The 17,177-nt window shown below is 45.3% G+C and overlaps 3 protein-coding genes across 5 annotated transcripts in view; 1 reads left to right on the top strand and 2 right to left on the bottom strand.

Annotated features, from left to right (window-relative positions):
- The window catches only part of LOC144698328 (uncharacterized), a 694,970-nt gene that overhangs the window by 591,366 nt on the left and 86,427 nt on the right, over window positions 1–17,177 (top strand). The window lies entirely within an intron of this gene.
- The window catches only part of LOC144698345 (uncharacterized), a 44,139-nt gene that overhangs the window by 3,176 nt on the left and 23,786 nt on the right, over window positions 1–17,177 (bottom strand). The gene's annotated exons all lie outside the window — the stretch shown is intronic.
- LOC144697665 (uncharacterized) lies at window positions 8,290–15,381 on the bottom strand. The gene is made up of 3 exons (XM_078569685.1): window positions 14,754–15,381; window positions 13,482–14,346; window positions 8,290–9,292 (listed from the first exon to the last, which is right to left on the bottom strand). Exons 2-3 carry the CDS (start codon window positions 13,991–13,993, stop codon window positions 8,290–8,292), a joined length of 1,515 nt encoding a protein of 504 aa, XP_078425811.1. The 5' UTR covers window positions 13,994–14,346; window positions 14,754–15,381.

Here is a 17,177-nt window from a genome sequence, read left to right as displayed (position 1 = left end):
TTGAGTGACAGGTCTGGGGCTATATCAGAGCAGGTAGAGTCACTGTTCCCCCTTTCCTCGTGGATGTTTCACTGGAGTCATGTTGGTGAGTCTTTCTAAACTCTATCTCACTATCCCGGGAAAGGAGGTGGATTGGAGGTTGTTTTGAGTGTGAGATTATATTGTTTCTCCTCATTCTTTCCGCTTCTCCCACTCCCAGTTCCAGGCTGCAGGTTCCGGTGATTTTGGATGCGGGAAGGTTGTTAGTCTCGGCAACAAAAACAGAAAATGCTGGAAAAACTCAGCAAGTCTACCAGCATCTGTGGAGAGAAAGACAGAGTTAACGTTTCGTGTCCGTATGACTCTTCTTCAGAGTTATTTTGTTCATCTCGGCATTGGTGTGGGTGCGCAAGCGCAGAAACGCGGCTTAATTCTTCTGTAATAATGGCGGGTCATCCTACCCTGAATGCACCGCGGGATCGAATACGGTCTATCTCCATCAGCAGGGACCCAACCCGCCTTCATTTCACTATTTTGAATTTAATTTTCCATTTCTCCGTGTAGTCTGCAAGTCTGTTTAATTATTCCTGTAATTTGCTGCAGTTCTTCACCTTCTTACCTCTCACTGCGCCATTGTTACCACCCGCAGATTGCGTCAACCGACCTTAGATAAGAAAATAAACAACTTTTAGATAGAGCGGTTTCTGGGCCTATAGCATTGTGGGAACTTTGGCCGCTATTATTCATCGACGGCCGCTGAGTGTTTTCGTGCAGTATGCAGGCAGGTCAGTGACCTGAGCCCCTAGCTCTGTTTCTTAATCGGCTTATGCTGCCTGACAAGCTGGATATTTGAAGTCTTTTATACTTTCATTTCAGATCCAACATTGCAGAGTTTTGCTTTCGTTTCATTGTTTTATAGGACTGAGTTTAGAAACACAGGCAGACCAATTATGATAAAATCAAAATATTGGGGATGCTGGAAGTCTGAAATCAAAACAGAAAATGCTGGAAAAAAAACTCACCTGGTCTGACAGCAGCTGTGGAGAGAGAAACAACCGAGGTTTTTTGTTAACTCCATTCTTGGGATTTGGGCGTCACTAACAAGACCAGCAGATATTGTCAATCCCCAGTTGTCTGTTGGTCAGGTGTTGGTGGGCCTTCTTCCTGAACCACTGCAGTCACTGTGGTGAAAGTGCTCCCACAATGCTGTTTGGTAAGGAGTTACAGGATTTCCACTCAGCGATGATATATATCCAAATCATCAAGGACAACTTGTATTTATATAGCACCCTGGATAGAATGAAACCTTCCAATGTGTTTCACAGGAATATTATGTTGCAATATTTAACACTAAGTCACACAAGCAGGCATAAGGGCAGATGATCAGAGGCTTGGTCAAAGAAGTAGGTTATAAGGAGAGTCTTAAAGGATGAGAGGGAGGCAGAGAGGTCTAAGGAGAATATTTCAGAGTTTATGGCCTGGGCAGCTGAAGGCTCGGTCACCAATGGTGGATCAATTGAAATCAGGGATCCTCAGAAGGCCTGAATTAAATGACTCCAAATATCTGGGAGGGATGTAGATTGGAGGATATTATAGAGATAGTGAGGGGTGAGGTCACTGAAGGATTTGAGAACAAGGCTGAGAATTTGAGAACAAGGATAAGAATTTGAACATTGTGGTGCTGCCTAACGAGAAGCCGATGTAGCTCAGTGAGCACAGGGGTGTTGGATGAACAAGTATTAGTGCGAGTCAGGACAAGGGAAGCGGAGTTTTAAATGATCCCATGTTTATGTGGGTAGCTAGTAATAGTCCAGTTTAACGGGAACAAAGGAAAGGATGAGTTTAAGCAGCAGATGAGCTGAGGCAGGTGTGAAGTTTGGCAAAGTTACTGAGGTACAAATAGGCGGTCTTGGTGATATGTAGTTAGAGGCTCAGCTTGGGGTGAAATATGACACTAAGATAGTGAATAGTCTGAAACAAAAATAAAAATACCTGGACAAACTCAGCAGGTCTGGCAGCATCTGTGGAGAGGAACACAGTTAACATTTCGAGTCTGTATGACTCTTCAACAGAACTAAGTAAAAATAGAAAAGAGGTGAAATATAAGCTGGTTTAATGGGGCAGGGGGTGGGGGGGGGGTGTGGGGGGTGGGTGGGGAGTGGGACAGGTAGAGCTGGATAGAGGGCCAGTGATAGGTGGAGATAAGCAAAAGATGTCATAGACAAAAGGTCAAAGGGGTGTTGAAGGTGGTGATATTATCTAAGGAATGTGCTAATTAAGGGTAGAAAATAGGACAAGCAAGGTACAGATAAGCCCTTGTGGGGGTGGGGTGAAGGGAAGGGATCGAAATAGGCTAAAAGGTAGAGATAAAACAATGGATGGAAATACATTTCAAAATCATGGAAATAGGTGGGAAAAGAAAAATCTATATAAATTATTGGAAAATATAAGAGGGATCGGAAAGGAGTTGGGGATGGAGGAGTGAGTTCATGATCTAAAATTGATTGTTGAATAGTCTGGTTCAAAGTTGTCAGAGAGATGGATGGCATTGATGGTCAGGGAGTGGAGATTGTAGCTGGAACTGAAGACAATGGCTTCAGTCTTCCCAATATTTAAATGGAGGAAATTTCTGTTCATCCAGTACTGAATGTCAGTCAAGTCAGGACGGTGTGTGACTTGGAGGTAATTATGTTCACAGACACCTGCCACCCTGGTCCTTCTAGCTGGTAGATGTTGCGGGTTTGGGAGATTCTGCCAAAGCTCTGGTAGAGTTGCAGATGTGTAACATCCCTCTCCTTCACGCCCTGGCTCTCCCATCTCCCTCTCTTTCCTCCCCTAGATTTTGGAGTTTTGTATAGGCCCTGTCCAGTCGGTGGGTTCCCGTTCCTAATAGGCATTAGTGAATCCATTGTGTCTGAAAGCTTTCATTGTCACTTTTTCCTCGTGCCAGTCCCAAAAATTACCAGATTCATTCAGCTCAATTTCATAACCTGCCTTTGTGTTTTTGTGGGTTCTCTCTCACTCCCTTTTGCCTATTTTAAACTACTTTCACAGGGCTTGCAGTCCGGAATCTCAAACCCAACATCACATCAGGATCTGACAGTGTCACCCAATTTATCGTAACCCAAATATCATCGAATTTTGAACATGGAAGTTAAAAGCCTTGTTCACAGTGGGGAGAAACTGTATACATGCTCTGTGTGTGGACAAGGCTTCAGCCGAACAAATGAACTGTCAAACCACAGCCACAGTCACACTGGAGAGAATCCATGGAAATGTGGGAACTGTGGGAAGGGATTTCAATTACCCATCCCAGCTGGAAATTCATTGAAGCACTCACGCTGGAGAGAGGCCGTTCACCTGCTCTGAGTGTGGAAAGGGATTCACTCAGTCATCCCATCTGCAGACACACCAGTGAGTTCACACTGGGGAGAGGCCGTTTACCAGCACTGTGTGTAAAAAGGGATTTGCTGATTCATCCAACCTACTGAAACACCAGTGAGTTCAAAGTCAGGGGTGGCCGTTCACCTGTTTTGAGTATGGGAAGGGATTCATTCAGTCATCCCACCTGCTGAGACACCAGCGAGTTCATAAGTAACTGCTTGGGTCGGATTTAGTTCCTAATGATATTGTTGTCTGAAGTATATTCATTGGAGTGTGTTTCTGTTGATGTTAATAAACTCCAGCCCAGTTACAGATTCTGGATAAAATTCAAATAAATCAGCTTTGCATTAAACACAGTGTTTTGAGTCTTCTTAATACCTTTAACACATGTTTTTTCCCTTTTGAAGGGCTCTCCCTGTCCCCTGTCGCATCCATCCTCACCTCCAGCAACAATGTGATAAGCTCATGGAGCTTCTTTGTTTCTAAGATTGAGACTTCAAGATTCAGCTGCCTCTGCTGCTTCCATCCCTTCCACTGGTCCACCGGGACAATCTGAGTCTGAAGATCCCACTTGCCCAAGCCCTGAACACACATTTTTCATGAGTTTCTCTCCCGTCTCCCCTCATGCACTCTCAGTGATCTCTCTGTGTGCACCAAATGCTCCATCGACCCTATTCCCACTAAACTATTGACCAAACAACCTCCCCATGCCTACTGACATTCACAACAGTTCTCTCTTTTCAAGTACTGTCCTGCTCTCCTTTAAATCTTCCATCATTACCACTGTTGTTAAAATAACAAACTCATCACTTCTCCATCTTTGCATGCTGCTGCCCCATTTCCTGTCTCACTTTCCTTTGAAAACTACTTAAACATTTTGTAATCTCCCAAATCCATGTCCATCTTTCTCTGAACTCCAGGTTTGAATCTCTCCAATCAGGTTTCCGCCCCGGCACAATTCCAGATCAGTTATTTTGAAAGCTATATGACTTTGACAAAGGTAAACTTTCCATTCTGGCCTTTCTCGACCTGTCTGTGGTGGGCCCCTCTCTCACTGGCCTTGATTTCCATCTATTGTTCTGAATGATTAACAGCATTAACCTTCTCCCTAAACTGTTCAAACCCTTCTGCCGGTTCATTTATTGAAATTAGGGAACCTTCTTGTTCTAATGGTGTCATTCCATGTCTGCCCATTTATGCCTTGAAGTCAACCGTTGAATTGTGTGTACTTTGTTTCATGTTCGCACATTTCAGTAACAAATGTTGAAATGTCTACTCCACACCCACAGGGTTTCATCTGTTTAAAGTCACAAACAGAAAGGTCCAGTTTTCTTCTAGAGTTTGAGGGAAATTAGCTTTCAGAATGATGCAGTTTCAGCCAATAAGGGAGATCCGGGCTCAGCCCCGCCCCTCCGATTGGTTGGAGGACCAGCCTCTCAAACTCGAGTATCCTGCCCCACCCCCTCTTCCAATTGGTCCGCAGCTGCCATCAATCAGCCGGGCATTGTGAGCTGCCAGGTGAGAGGTCAGTGTCGGGGGGCGGGGTTTACGAATCCCGAGGGCGGCCCCAGAGCCGAATCTGAACCAATGAACATTCTCCACTCTCTTCTGGCTTCTCTCCGGCACCAACCTCAAGCCGAGAGCAGGAGACTCTGAGCATGCGCCGTTCACCCGGACAACCCGCAGCAGATAGAGCGGTTTCTGACGCGCACCGGATCGTGGGTAATTTCGGCCGCCATTAGAGACAGTGTCTCAGTTAATCTTTGTCTGAACCTGGGGAATTGAGGATAGGGTTTCTGTTAGCATAGAGGCTGAAGAATAATAAATACCATGGTCGAGCTCCAAAGCTTCAGACCAGGGTTGATATGGGGCAAAAAGGGAATTTACACAAGGGGGCAGACATATAGCTGAGGTATTAAATGAATACTTTGCACCTGTCTATAGCAAGGAAGAAGATGCTACCCAGACCATGGTAAAAATGCGAAGTAACTTGGACACTAGATGGGTTTAAAATCGGGAAAGAGGAGGTATTGAATATCTTATCTGTACTTAAAGTTGTTAAGTCGCCAGGGCCAGATGAGATGCATCCATGGATACTGCAAGATGTGAGTTGAAATTGCGGAGGCACTGGACATAATTTTTCAGTCTTCTGTAGACTCAGGGATAGTCTCCAAGGGCTAAAGAGTGCAAACTTTACACTCTTGATAAAAAAAAGGGCGTAAAGATATGCCCAGCGACTACAGACCAATTAACTCCTAGAAACAATAATTCTGGACAAAGTTAATCATCACATGGACAAATGCAGGTTGATTATGGAAAGCCAGCATGGATTTCTTAAAGGAAAATCATGTTTAACTAATTTGATGGAGTTTCTTGAAGAGGTAACAGAGAAGGTTCATGAGGGCAATGCTGTCACTATGGTATACATGGACTTCCAAAAGGCGTTTGTTTCAGTACTGCACAAAAGATTTGTGAGAAAAGTTAAAGCTCAGGTTACAAAAGGGACAGTAGAAACATGGATACGGAATTGGCTGCATAACAGGAAACAGAGAGTAGCAGTTGTTGGATATTTTTTGCACTGGAGGAAGGTTTGTAATGGAGTTCCACAGCGGTATGGTTATGGGACCATTGCTTTTTCTGCCATATATTAATGACCTAGATCTTGGTGTAAAGGCAACATTTCAAAATCTGTGGATAATACAAAACTCAGAAAAATCACAAACTGTGAGGAGGACATTGTAGAACTTCAAAAGTTCATAGACAAGTTAGTGGAATGGGCAGAGAGGTGGCAGCTGAAGTTCAATCCAGAGAAATGTGAGACGATAAGTTTTGGCAGGAAAAGACAGTATAAATTATGGGGTACAACTCTAAAGGGGGATGCAGAAGCTGAGGGACCTGTGTGTATATGTGCCTAAGTCATTGTGGCAGGGCAGGTTGAGAGAATGGTTAATAAATGATACAGTATCCTGGATTTTATGAATAGGGGCACAGAGTACAAGAGCAAGGAGGTTATGCTGAGCTTGTATAAGACACTTGGTAGAGCTCAGCTGGATTATTGCTTACAGTTTTCGGCACTGAACTTTAGGAAGGATGTGAAGGCATTGGAGAGGGTATAGAAGAGGTTTACGTGAATGGTTCCAGGGTTGAGAAACTTGAGTTATGAAGATAGATTGGAAAGGTTAGCATGGTGTCATGAGAGAAAAGATGCTCAAAGGAGAGTTGATGGAGGCATTCAGAATCATGAGGCGTCTGGACAGAGTCTATAGGAAGAAACTGTTCTGACTCGTGAAAGGATCAAGAACGAGAGGGCACAGATTTAAAGAAGTTATTCAAAGAAGCAAAAGTGATATGTGGAGAAACTTCTTATGCAGCATTGCAATTAAATTTTGGAATGCACAGGTTGAGAGTGTGGTGGAGGCAGTTTCAACTGAAGCATTCAGGAAGGAATTAGACTGTTATCAGAAACGGGAGGACGTAAAGGGTAAGGTGGGAGAATGGGACTAGGTGAGTTGCTCTTTGGGAGAGCCAGTGCAAACACAATGGACCAAATGGCCTCCTTCTGCGTCATACCAATTGTGTGATGTGGTAAAAATTGTTGGTTAATCCTGACAGTCAATCTCTATCTCTATGTCTGTAAGAGACCAATAGGTCATTGTTCTCCCAGTTTACATTCTAACAAGAAGTTCCAAATGTTTGTAGCACTTGTTGTGTGGTCAGTAACATAGTCAGTCTTCTCTGTCAATCTTGTGCAGAAGAGCTGATGTAGGTAGAATAACTTGGCCTGCAAGATAGTCTTTGTGAGAGTGATTAGAATATGATTGTGTTATAGTTGGGTGAGACCTGATCGCTTTCTGAGCGAGTGAGCCTGTATAAATGTAACTCAGGTAAACACAGCTTGTCACAGTCCAGTGAGTTCTGATCACTGACTGAGTGAGCAAGTCTGTATAAATTAGTGATTTTCTGCTAACATAGGGACTGCAAAATAAGAATGATTAATATCCAACTCCTACCATCTGCATCCTGCAAGAATGGAGCTGTTGGCCAATGTTCAGTAATTAATCTGTTTCAGGAAAGTCTGTCATACATTATCACAAAATTGTTCTGCTTTGCTCTATTTTTTAACATGAATTAGCAAACATTTTTTACCTCTATGAATTTGGGTTGTGCATTGGAACGTCTTCACTCTACTCTGTTGATCTTTTCCAGAAGGGCTACTCTGGAAAGAAGGGCTTGGTCTGTAAGATACGGTCACTGTGAGAGTGAAAATGGAACATTTTTATATCAAAGTTCAGTGACATCTGATCACTTACCGGGTGAGTCAGTCTGTGAAAATGTAACTCAGGTAATCACAGCTCCTGTAGGTGATTCTCTGGTTACAATGAGATCGATAAGAAAAGAATCAGGAGCTTGCAGTCCCACCCAGCAGGGCACCAGTGGAGAGGCATTGGAGTAGAAGGACTGTGAGGGAGAGTTTACCTTTGTCACATCAGATGTAATCTGTGACTTTGAGAAGAACTGTTTCGATACTGTGACAGGGTCAGGAATCTTATTGCACGGATTGAAACATGGAGTTCCAAGAATGATGGGCATGGATTTGGAAGGTGACAAGGGTTTGGGAAAGGGAAGGGTGGAAAGAAATGGAGAGGTAGTTTGCAAGGACATTGGGGTCAAGGGTTGGTTTTATTGAGGAGAGAGCGATGATGGCAGATATGAAGGAGAGGGAGAGCCCTTCAAAGGAATTAACGTGTGTTTGAGATATTAAAGAGACTCAAAACAGTGTGGTTAACACAAAACTGATTAATTTAATTTTTATTCAGAGTGAGAACCACGATGACAGGGCTGGAGTTTATTAACATCAGCAGAAACAAGCCCAAATGAACATGGCTCAGTCCGGTTGTGATTAACAGCAAAATCCAATCACTGCAGTTATCTGTGAACTCGCTGGTGTTTCAGCAGGTTAGCAGACTGAGTAAATCCCTTCCCACACTTGCAGCAGGTGAATGGCCTCTCCCCAGTGTGAACTCGCTGGTGTGTCAGCAGGTGGGATGACTGAGTGAATCCCTTCCCACACATGGTGCAGGTGAAGTGCCTCTCCCCTGTGTGAGCGCGCTTGTGTGTCTGCAGGTGAGATGACTGAGTGAATCCCTTCCCACACTCAGAGCAGGTGAACGGCCTCTCCCCAGTGTGAGTTCGCTGGTGTAAAATGAGTTGAGATGATCGCCTGAACCCAGCCCCACAGTGAGAGCACCTGAATGGTCTCTCATCAGTATGAACAAGTTGATGGGACATCAGTTCCCCGGAACTTTTAAAGCACTTCCCACAGTCTGGGCATTTAAACGGTCTCTCATCAGTGTGAATTCGTTGATGTGTCTGTAGGTGGGATGACTGAGTAAATCTCTTCCCACACTCAGAGCAGGTGAACAACTTCTCCCCAGTGTGAACTCGCTGGTGTCTCACCAGGTTGTTCGAATGGGCGAATCCTTTCCCACACTCAGAGCAGCTGAATGGCCTCCCCTCAGTGTGAGTTTGTTCATGTCTCAGCAGGCTGGATAACTGAGTGAATCCCTTCCCACACTCTGTACAGGTGAACGGTCTCTCCCCAGTGTGAATTCGCTGGTGCCTCAGCAGGGTGGATGAATCAGTGAATCCCTTCCCACACTCCGTACAGGTGAATGGCCTGTCCCCAGTGTGAGTGTGCTGGTGTATGGTGAGTTCAGATGCTCGCCTGAACCCAGTCCCACAGTGAGAACACCTGAACGGTCTCTCGTCAGTGTGAACACGCTGGTGTGCCAGCAGGTTGGATGAGTCAGTGAATCCCCTCCCACACTCGGAGCAAGTGAACGGCTTTTCCCCAGTGTGAACCCGCTGGTGTATCACCAGGCTGGATGACTGAGTGAATCCTTTCCCACACTTGGAGCAAGTGAACGGTCTCTCACTCGTGTGGACTCTCTGGTGCCTCAGCAGATTGGATGAATTAATGAATTCCTTCCCACACTCAGGGCAGGTGAACGGTCTCTCCCCAGTGTGAACTCGTTGGTGTGTAAGCAGGTTGGATGAATTAACAAATTTCTTCCCACAATCTGAGCAGGTGAACAGCCTCTTCCTGGTGTGACTGTCCCGCTGAGTTTCCAGCTGAACTGTATCAGTGAATCCCTTCCTACAATCTGCACATTTCCATGGCTTCTCCCCATTTTGACTGCATTTATGTTTTGATGGGTCTGATGATCGGCTGAAGCCTCGACAACACACAGAACATGTGTACGGTTTCGCCCCACTGTGAATGGTGCTTTTTCCTTCCATGTCCATAAACCAATGATATTCAGAACTCGATAAATTGGGCGACTCTATCAGATCCTGTTGTGATGTTTGGTTTGAGTTTTCCAACTGCAAATCCTCCCCTTCTAATCCTCTGTGAAATTGATTCAAAACAGGAAAAAGGGAGTGAGAGAGAACCCACAGAAACACAAAGGCAGGATGGCGTCTCCTCAGGGACGCAGGTTTCTGCCCTGGGTCTTCACAGGACTGAAAAGACCCACAGATCTTTGGACATAGGGGGCAGGACGTGGCACGAGGTAGCAGAATTCGGGAAGCAGGATTTGCTTCCTTTTCTTTCTTTCTCGCCGCTCTGCCGCATCAATAAGACATTGGGAGTCAAAGGGTAATGTAACTTGATGGACAAATTGTCTCCACTCTGAACAATGGGAAACAGGCTCCTCCCACTCATTCAAAATCTTGCCCCCTACAAAGATGGCGGCCCTGCTGCACATTGCCCCCAATAAAGATGGCGGCCGATAACTGGGCCCTATTTATGGGGGTTGCGGCCCCCGCTCCGTGCAAGCGGGCGACCGCAAAGTTCAATTTTGGGGTTTCCTGATTGCACAACAAGTTTACCAATCCGCTCCATCCACGCGCCCAATCGACCGCTCCCTCCGCCCAACTATTCTCTTCCTTACCGATTACGGCTCCGAGAATCGTCTCTCCATCGCCATTACTCACACTGCGCATGCTTCACTCCCAGCCAGGTCCCGCCCCTCATTCACTCCGATTGGTTGGAGGACCAGCCGCTCCCGTTCGGTCCTCCGTTTCCGCCCCCTGCTTCCTATTGGTCTGGAGCTGCCGTCAATCAGCCGGGCATTGTGACGGTTAAATAGGGGGGAGCGGCCACAGACTCAGCCTGACTTGCTGATTCTTGGCAGCATTTTCTGTTTGGGAATTAGAGCTAGAGATGGATGGTCAGTTCCCCTCTGTCCGGGGGGGATTCACACTCATTTCCCTAGTGCACTGATTATCACCTTTACTTTACATGAGAAAGTCCCCGGTTCAATCCCGGCTGGAAGCTTTGTGTTTACAATTGTTACTGAGGAGGAATTAACAGTGAGTTTAGTTTCATGTCGAACAGGGGGACAGTTATTGTCTCATTCTTTAAAAGCTCCTTCTTCACCTTTAAACAGGGAACGGTAATTCAGGGAAAACTGATCCACTATGACCCAAAAACAGGATACTGCAGATGCTGGAAATCCGACCTCAAAACAGAAAATGTTGGAAACATTCAGCAGGTCAAACAGCTTCTGTGGAGAGGGAACCCGAGTGAATGTTTCAGGTTGGTGATCTATCAACCAAACTGGAAGCACTGAAAGATAGGGGACACCGTCTCGGGAGATGGGGGCCGCGTGTCGGAAGACGGGGCATGTATACTATACACGTTGCTCACGTTCATAATTCACAACAATATTCCTGATGTTCATCAGCTGCCTCACTTTCTTTCCCATTCACTCCATTTGCTGATCTATCAGTAATGGACTTGCTGCCATCTCGAACAAAACTGTTTTCACCACTAAGGCTCCGCTGGTATTTAATAGTCTTCATGACATCATCGCACTGGGACTGGATGACATCATAAGAGTCCATTGTTTCTTAATGATCCACATCAATAACTAGAGGAAATATTAATAAACCTGAGCACATTATCTAGGCTGACACTCCAGGGTGACACTGAGGGACTGCTGCACTGTCAGAGACAGCATCCTTCACATGGAACTTGTGGAGGCTCTGGTCACAATCTTCCAATCTTCCTTATATCGTAGTGCTGTCAAAGGACTGACAGATTGTAAATGCTACGCTCCTGTTCAAAAACACAGCAATTCCAGGACAATCAGCTTCACATCAGTGGTGGGGAAAGGTTGGAGCCAATAATCCAGTACAAAATCAACTTGGCCTTGGAAAAGTTTGGGTTATTACTTGCAACATTTTCTGTTTTTAATACCGATACTTCTCTGGATCCCAAGGTGAAAAGAGGCTCTCTGGGACATGTGGAGAGCTGGGAGTTGTCCATGAGGGTAACCAGTGGTAAGAGAACTGAAAGAACCTAGAGTGAGAAAGGTGAAAAGATCCAAAAATGAAGCAGTCAGGAACAGGACATCAATTAGTCTCCTCTTATCCTGGAGAAATCAAGGACTCGACATTCTGTGTGCTTGAAACAAAGCTGATTTATTAAACAGACATCAAAATGTTAAACATGTGACTAATGTGATTAACAGTGACAGTAAAAGCCGAATCGAGCATATTAAGGAGAACAGAGGGTAAATAGAAATTATTTCCACTGCTTAGGCAGTCTAGGAATAGGTGGGATAGTCTAAAAATTAGGACCAGACCCTTCAGGAGTGTAATTACATCTGATACATGACACAGAAAGAGGCCATTCGGCCCAGCCAGTCCATGCTGGTGTTTAAGCTCCATCAGAGCCTCCACCTATCATTCCTCACCAAAATGTATCATTGTAACCATCTATTCCCTTCTCTTGTGCTTGCCTAGCTTCCTCTTAAATAATATTAGATGTCTTTTATATTAGATGATTAGACAACATCTACTCAACAATCCTGACTGTGCTGAGAATTACACGAACAACCAATTTAAGATTATCAGTCGGTCTCACACTGTGGCTCACTTACACATGCTAGAAACTACATATATTCACACACAGGGCCCTGTCCTTTGCACAAATAAATGAACACATCCACGTATTGCACCCTTTTCAACTAAACAAAAGCTTTACAATTCACTATAACCACTCCCAGTGGTAGCAAGTTCCACTTTCTCAACACCCTTTGGGTGAAGAAGTTTCTTCTGAATTCCCGATTGGATTTCTTGGTGACTATCCGATATTTATGGTCTTTAGTTATGCTCTTCCCCACAAGAGGAAACATTCTGTCTCTATCTGCCCGATCAAAACCTCTCAGACACTGAATTGTAGAGTTCGTGCCAAAGATCAATTTGGGATTGAAGTAAAAGATCAGAATTTTGTTGTAAGCTAATTTCTGATGAGAGTTCCTGAATTATGGGGAAAAGTCAGAGACAGCGGTTCATAAAGGGACACTGCAGCCCCGAGAACACAATCAGCTATAGATCCAGAATATTAAACTTCAGACCTGTTACAGGGATTATTAACATCAGCAGAACCAAACTACAACTGTCAGAAGGAATCTGGTTCAGCCCTGGAAGTGATTAACAGCAGCAACAACAGAATCCAACCCCTGCAGTCACTTGTGAATTCACTGGTGTCTGAGCAGGTGGAATAACCAAGTGAATCCCTTCCTGCACTTGGATCAGATGAATGGCCTCTCCCCAGTGTGAACTCGCTGGTGTCTCAGTAGGTTGGATGACTGAGTGAATACCTTCCCACATGCAGAACAGGTGAATGGCCTCACTCCTGTGTGAATTCGCTGGTGTTCACTGAGGTGGAATGAAGACCTGAATCTCTTTCCACAGGAAGTACAGTGGAACGGCCTCTCCTCAGTGTGAATTCGCTGGTGTGTCAGCAGGTTGGATGATTGAGTGAATTTCCTCCCACACTCGGAGCAGGTGAATGGCCTCTCCCCAGTGTGACTCGCTGATGTGTCAGTAGGTTGGATGATTTAATGAATCCCTTCCCACACTCGGAGCAGGTGAAGGGCCTCTCCCCAGTGTGAACTCGCTGCTGTACTTTGAAGTTGAAAGAAGACCTGAATCTCTTTCCACAGGAAGTACAGCTGAATGGCCTCTCCTCAGTGTGAACTCGCTGGTGCTTCAGCAACTCAGAGGACCCACTGAATCCTTTCCCACATACCGTGCAGGTGAAATGCCTCTCTCCAGTGTGAACTCGCTGGTGTGTCAGCAAATTTGATGACTGAGTGAATCCCTTCCCACACTTAGAGCAGGTGAATGATCTCTCTCCAGTGTGAATTCGCTGGTGTTTCAGCAGGGTGGATAACTGAGTAAACCCCTTCCCACAATTGGAGCAGGTGAATGGTCTTTCCCCTGTGTGAACTCGCTGGTGTGTCAACAGGTTTGATGACTGAGTGAATCCCTTCCCACACTTGGAGCAGGTGATTGGTCTCTCTCCAGTGTGAACTCGCTGGTATGTCAGCAGGTGGGATAACCGATTGAATCCCTTCCTACACTCGGAGCAGGTGAATGGTCTCTCTTCAGTGTGTATCTGTTGGTGTGTCCGCAGGTTGGATAACTGAGTGAATCCCTTCCAACACTCGGAGCAGGTGAACGGCCTTTCCCCAGTGTGACTGCATCGCTGGTTTTCCAGTCGGGATGGACGATTGAATCCGTTCTCACAGTCCCCACATTTCCACGGTTTCTCCATGGTACCTGTGTCCCTCTGGCTCTCTCAATGGAGCCTCATCCATACACAGAACAAGTGTCTGCTTTCTCCCTGCTCTGAATGGTGCAATGATTCTTCAGGCTGTGTAACTGGTTAAAGCTCTTTCCACAGTCAGTTCACTGGAACACTCTGATTCGGGTGTGTCTGTGCTTCTGTACTTTTTCAGTCACACTGATGTTTGAAATCTTTTCCCACAGACAGAACAGACAAACATTTTCTCTTCCACAGTCAAAGATCCATGATATTCAGGTCCTGATGAATCGAGTGATTCTGTCAGATCTTGATATGATGTTTGGTTTGAGTTTCCTGTGTGTAAATGATCTCCCTCTTGTACCCTGTAAAAGGTGTTTACAAAAACCATCATGGCAAGTACAGGATAGAAATTCAAAACAGACAATGCGAGTTTCTTTGGGACATTCTTTCCCCAAACATATGGTCCAATCAAACTGAAAGAAGCCCAAATCAGCAAACAATTCCCAACAAAAGCAAAGGGAACCTTCCTAATTAAATCACAATGTTTTTTCCAGTGTCTATGAGGCACTCTGTACCCTGAGGTGCCCACTGGCTGTGGGAGTTATCAAGCGTACTGGTGGACACTGCACGTTCCCTCATCAGGGACACCCAGGCACGGACAAGACCACGAAGAGAGGTTGGCAGCCAATGTGATCAGACCCATGTGTGTCACTCATCCTCGATCTACAAATTCCTCTCTTAACCAGGCCCATGAAGAATTACACCCCACATTCACACTGGCCAAAGATTAGGAGCATGGGGCTGTTGTGTCACCAAAAGTTGATGAGCCCCTTCAGGTAACTCTGCAGGGGCTGCAACCTCACCCTGGCCCATGGACCCTTCTCAGCTGCAAACATCACCTGCAGCCTGGGACTGGGTGAAGCTGCTTCAAAACCTGTATCTTCTTCCTTTGTCCCGGAAACTAGGACCCGGTTGGGAACCGGGACCCTTAAGCCCCGCCCATTCACTGTGACATCCCAACGTAGCCGCACATGCGCCCTACAGCCCTGCTGAAACAAGATGGCGGCCGTTAACCTGGGCCTGGTTTTATTATTTTTTTTATTCGTTCCTGGGATGTGGGCGTCACCGGTCAGGCCAGAATTTATTACCCATCCCCCGATGCCCTAGTTCAGGCGTCATTTCAGAGTCAATCATGTTGCTGTGGGCTCGAGAAAAAGATCCGGAGATGCAAACCCGGGACCTGCAGGTTTGTATTCGGGTTTTAAATCCTTCACCAGGTGTTTATAAATCCTCCCCGTCCATCTCCCGGCTCCATCGCTCCCGCCGCGATTCCACATTCTCACCGGCTGCAGATGTGACCGAGAAGCTTCTCTCCCCATCGACATCACTGACACTGCGCATGCTCCAAACACTGTCCTTCACTGCGCCTGCGCACCGCTTTCCAGTGATGTGAATAGGGGACATTCACAACCGCTGCGAATGCTGGGTAAAGACACCGCCATTGAATGTCCAAACCGAAATGGTCATTTTATTGCTGTGATGTGGAGATTGGGGCAGTGGGCCACTCAATAAAATTAGCAATCAAATTGCACAGAAATTTAAATGTATACAGCATCCATTATCCACCCAGAAGAAGGGGAGTAGGAATTGACTATCTGAGTGTCCTCAATAGGTACTTAATGAGGGGGACATCATTCTCTGTGTCTTTACCGGACATCGACATGCAAAGGGGGAAATAAACTACCTTTAAACACCACGTCCACTTCGCACAGATCTGTCTGAAACTCATAATAGAAGCCACATGAAACAAAATATTGACAAATATTAAACCACTTACAAAATAGTATTTAAACATATGTTGTGGGAGATGGTGGTATCGTGGAAATGTCACTAAACTGGTAATCCACAAGACCAGCCTGCGGACTTTGTTTCAAATCCCACCGTGGCAGCTGGTGGAATTTAAATTCAATTAATAAATCTGGAATTGAAAGCTAGCCTCAGTTCTCAAAAATCCTTCAGGGAAGGAAATCTGCCATCCTTACTTGGTGTGGCCCACGTGTGACTCCAGATCCACCGAAATGTGTTTGACTCTGATTGGCCCTCTGAAATGGCGTGGCAAGCCACTTGCTTCAAGGGCAGTTGGGGATGGGCAACAAATGCTGGCCTTGCCCACATTCCATGAAAGACAAGTTTTTAACAACCCTGCCACTGAATGGCTGCAATTTCAGAAGGAATTGAAGTCAGAGGGCCCAGGAAAGATGCAAGAGAACGGTTCCCCTTCCAAGGAAAACAAACCCAACTTCACCAAACTGAAGTTCATCATCTCTCGTGAATCTTTTCTGCACATTCTCTAATGCCTCACATTCATCCTGAAGTGAGGGGCTCAGAATTGGACACAATACTGCAGTTGGGGCTAAGCCAGTGTTTTATTCAGGTTTATTCTAACTTGTTGATTTTCTACTTTATTCCCCATTCCACATGCTTTATTCACTGCTTTGTGCACATATAGCCCCAGATTACGCTGCTCCTGCACCCTTTACAAATGTACCCTTTATTCTATTTTGTCTCTCCTCATTCTCCCTACCAAAATAAATCACTTCACACCTCTCTGAATTATATTTTACCGGCCACATGTCTACCCATTCCTTCATCCTGTCTATGTCTTCTTGAGGTTTATCACTATGCTCCTCAATGTAAACGCAACTTGAAAATTTGGCTTTGTTTGTAAATTTTGCCCTGCACACACAAGTCTAGGTCATTAATATATATCAAGAAAACAGTGGTCTTAACACCGAATCCTTGTGATCCCACTCTATATTTTTCTTCAATCTGAAAAAACAACCGTTCACCATGCGTGTTGTTTCCTGTCACGCAACCAATGCTGCCTCTGCCCCATGGGCTTTAACTTTGCTGACAAGCCTGTTACTTGGCGCTGTATCAAATGCCGTTTAGCAATTCATGTTCACATCAACCGTATTAACCTCATCAACATTCTCTGTTGCCTTAACAAATAACTCAAGAAATTTCGTTCAACACGATTTGGCCTGAACAGGCTTTAATGAAACCACAATTGTACAAATGACTTTATTTTGACCTAAATTCCAGCTTCTAAATGCTTTCCCACACAGAGGTTAAACTGACTGATCTGTCAGTGCTGAGCTGATCCTTCCATTTAAGATTTGTAAGGATTTAA

This window comes from Cetorhinus maximus, chromosome 23, assembly GCF_964194155.1.
Source record: "Cetorhinus maximus chromosome 23, sCetMax3.hap1.1, whole genome shotgun sequence".
In the NCBI taxonomy this organism is placed as follows: Eukaryota; Metazoa; Chordata; class Chondrichthyes; order Lamniformes; family Cetorhinidae; genus Cetorhinus; species Cetorhinus maximus.
The sequence above is the reverse complement of the archived record's forward strand: the minus strand, read 5'-3'. Positions and strand labels throughout refer to the sequence as shown.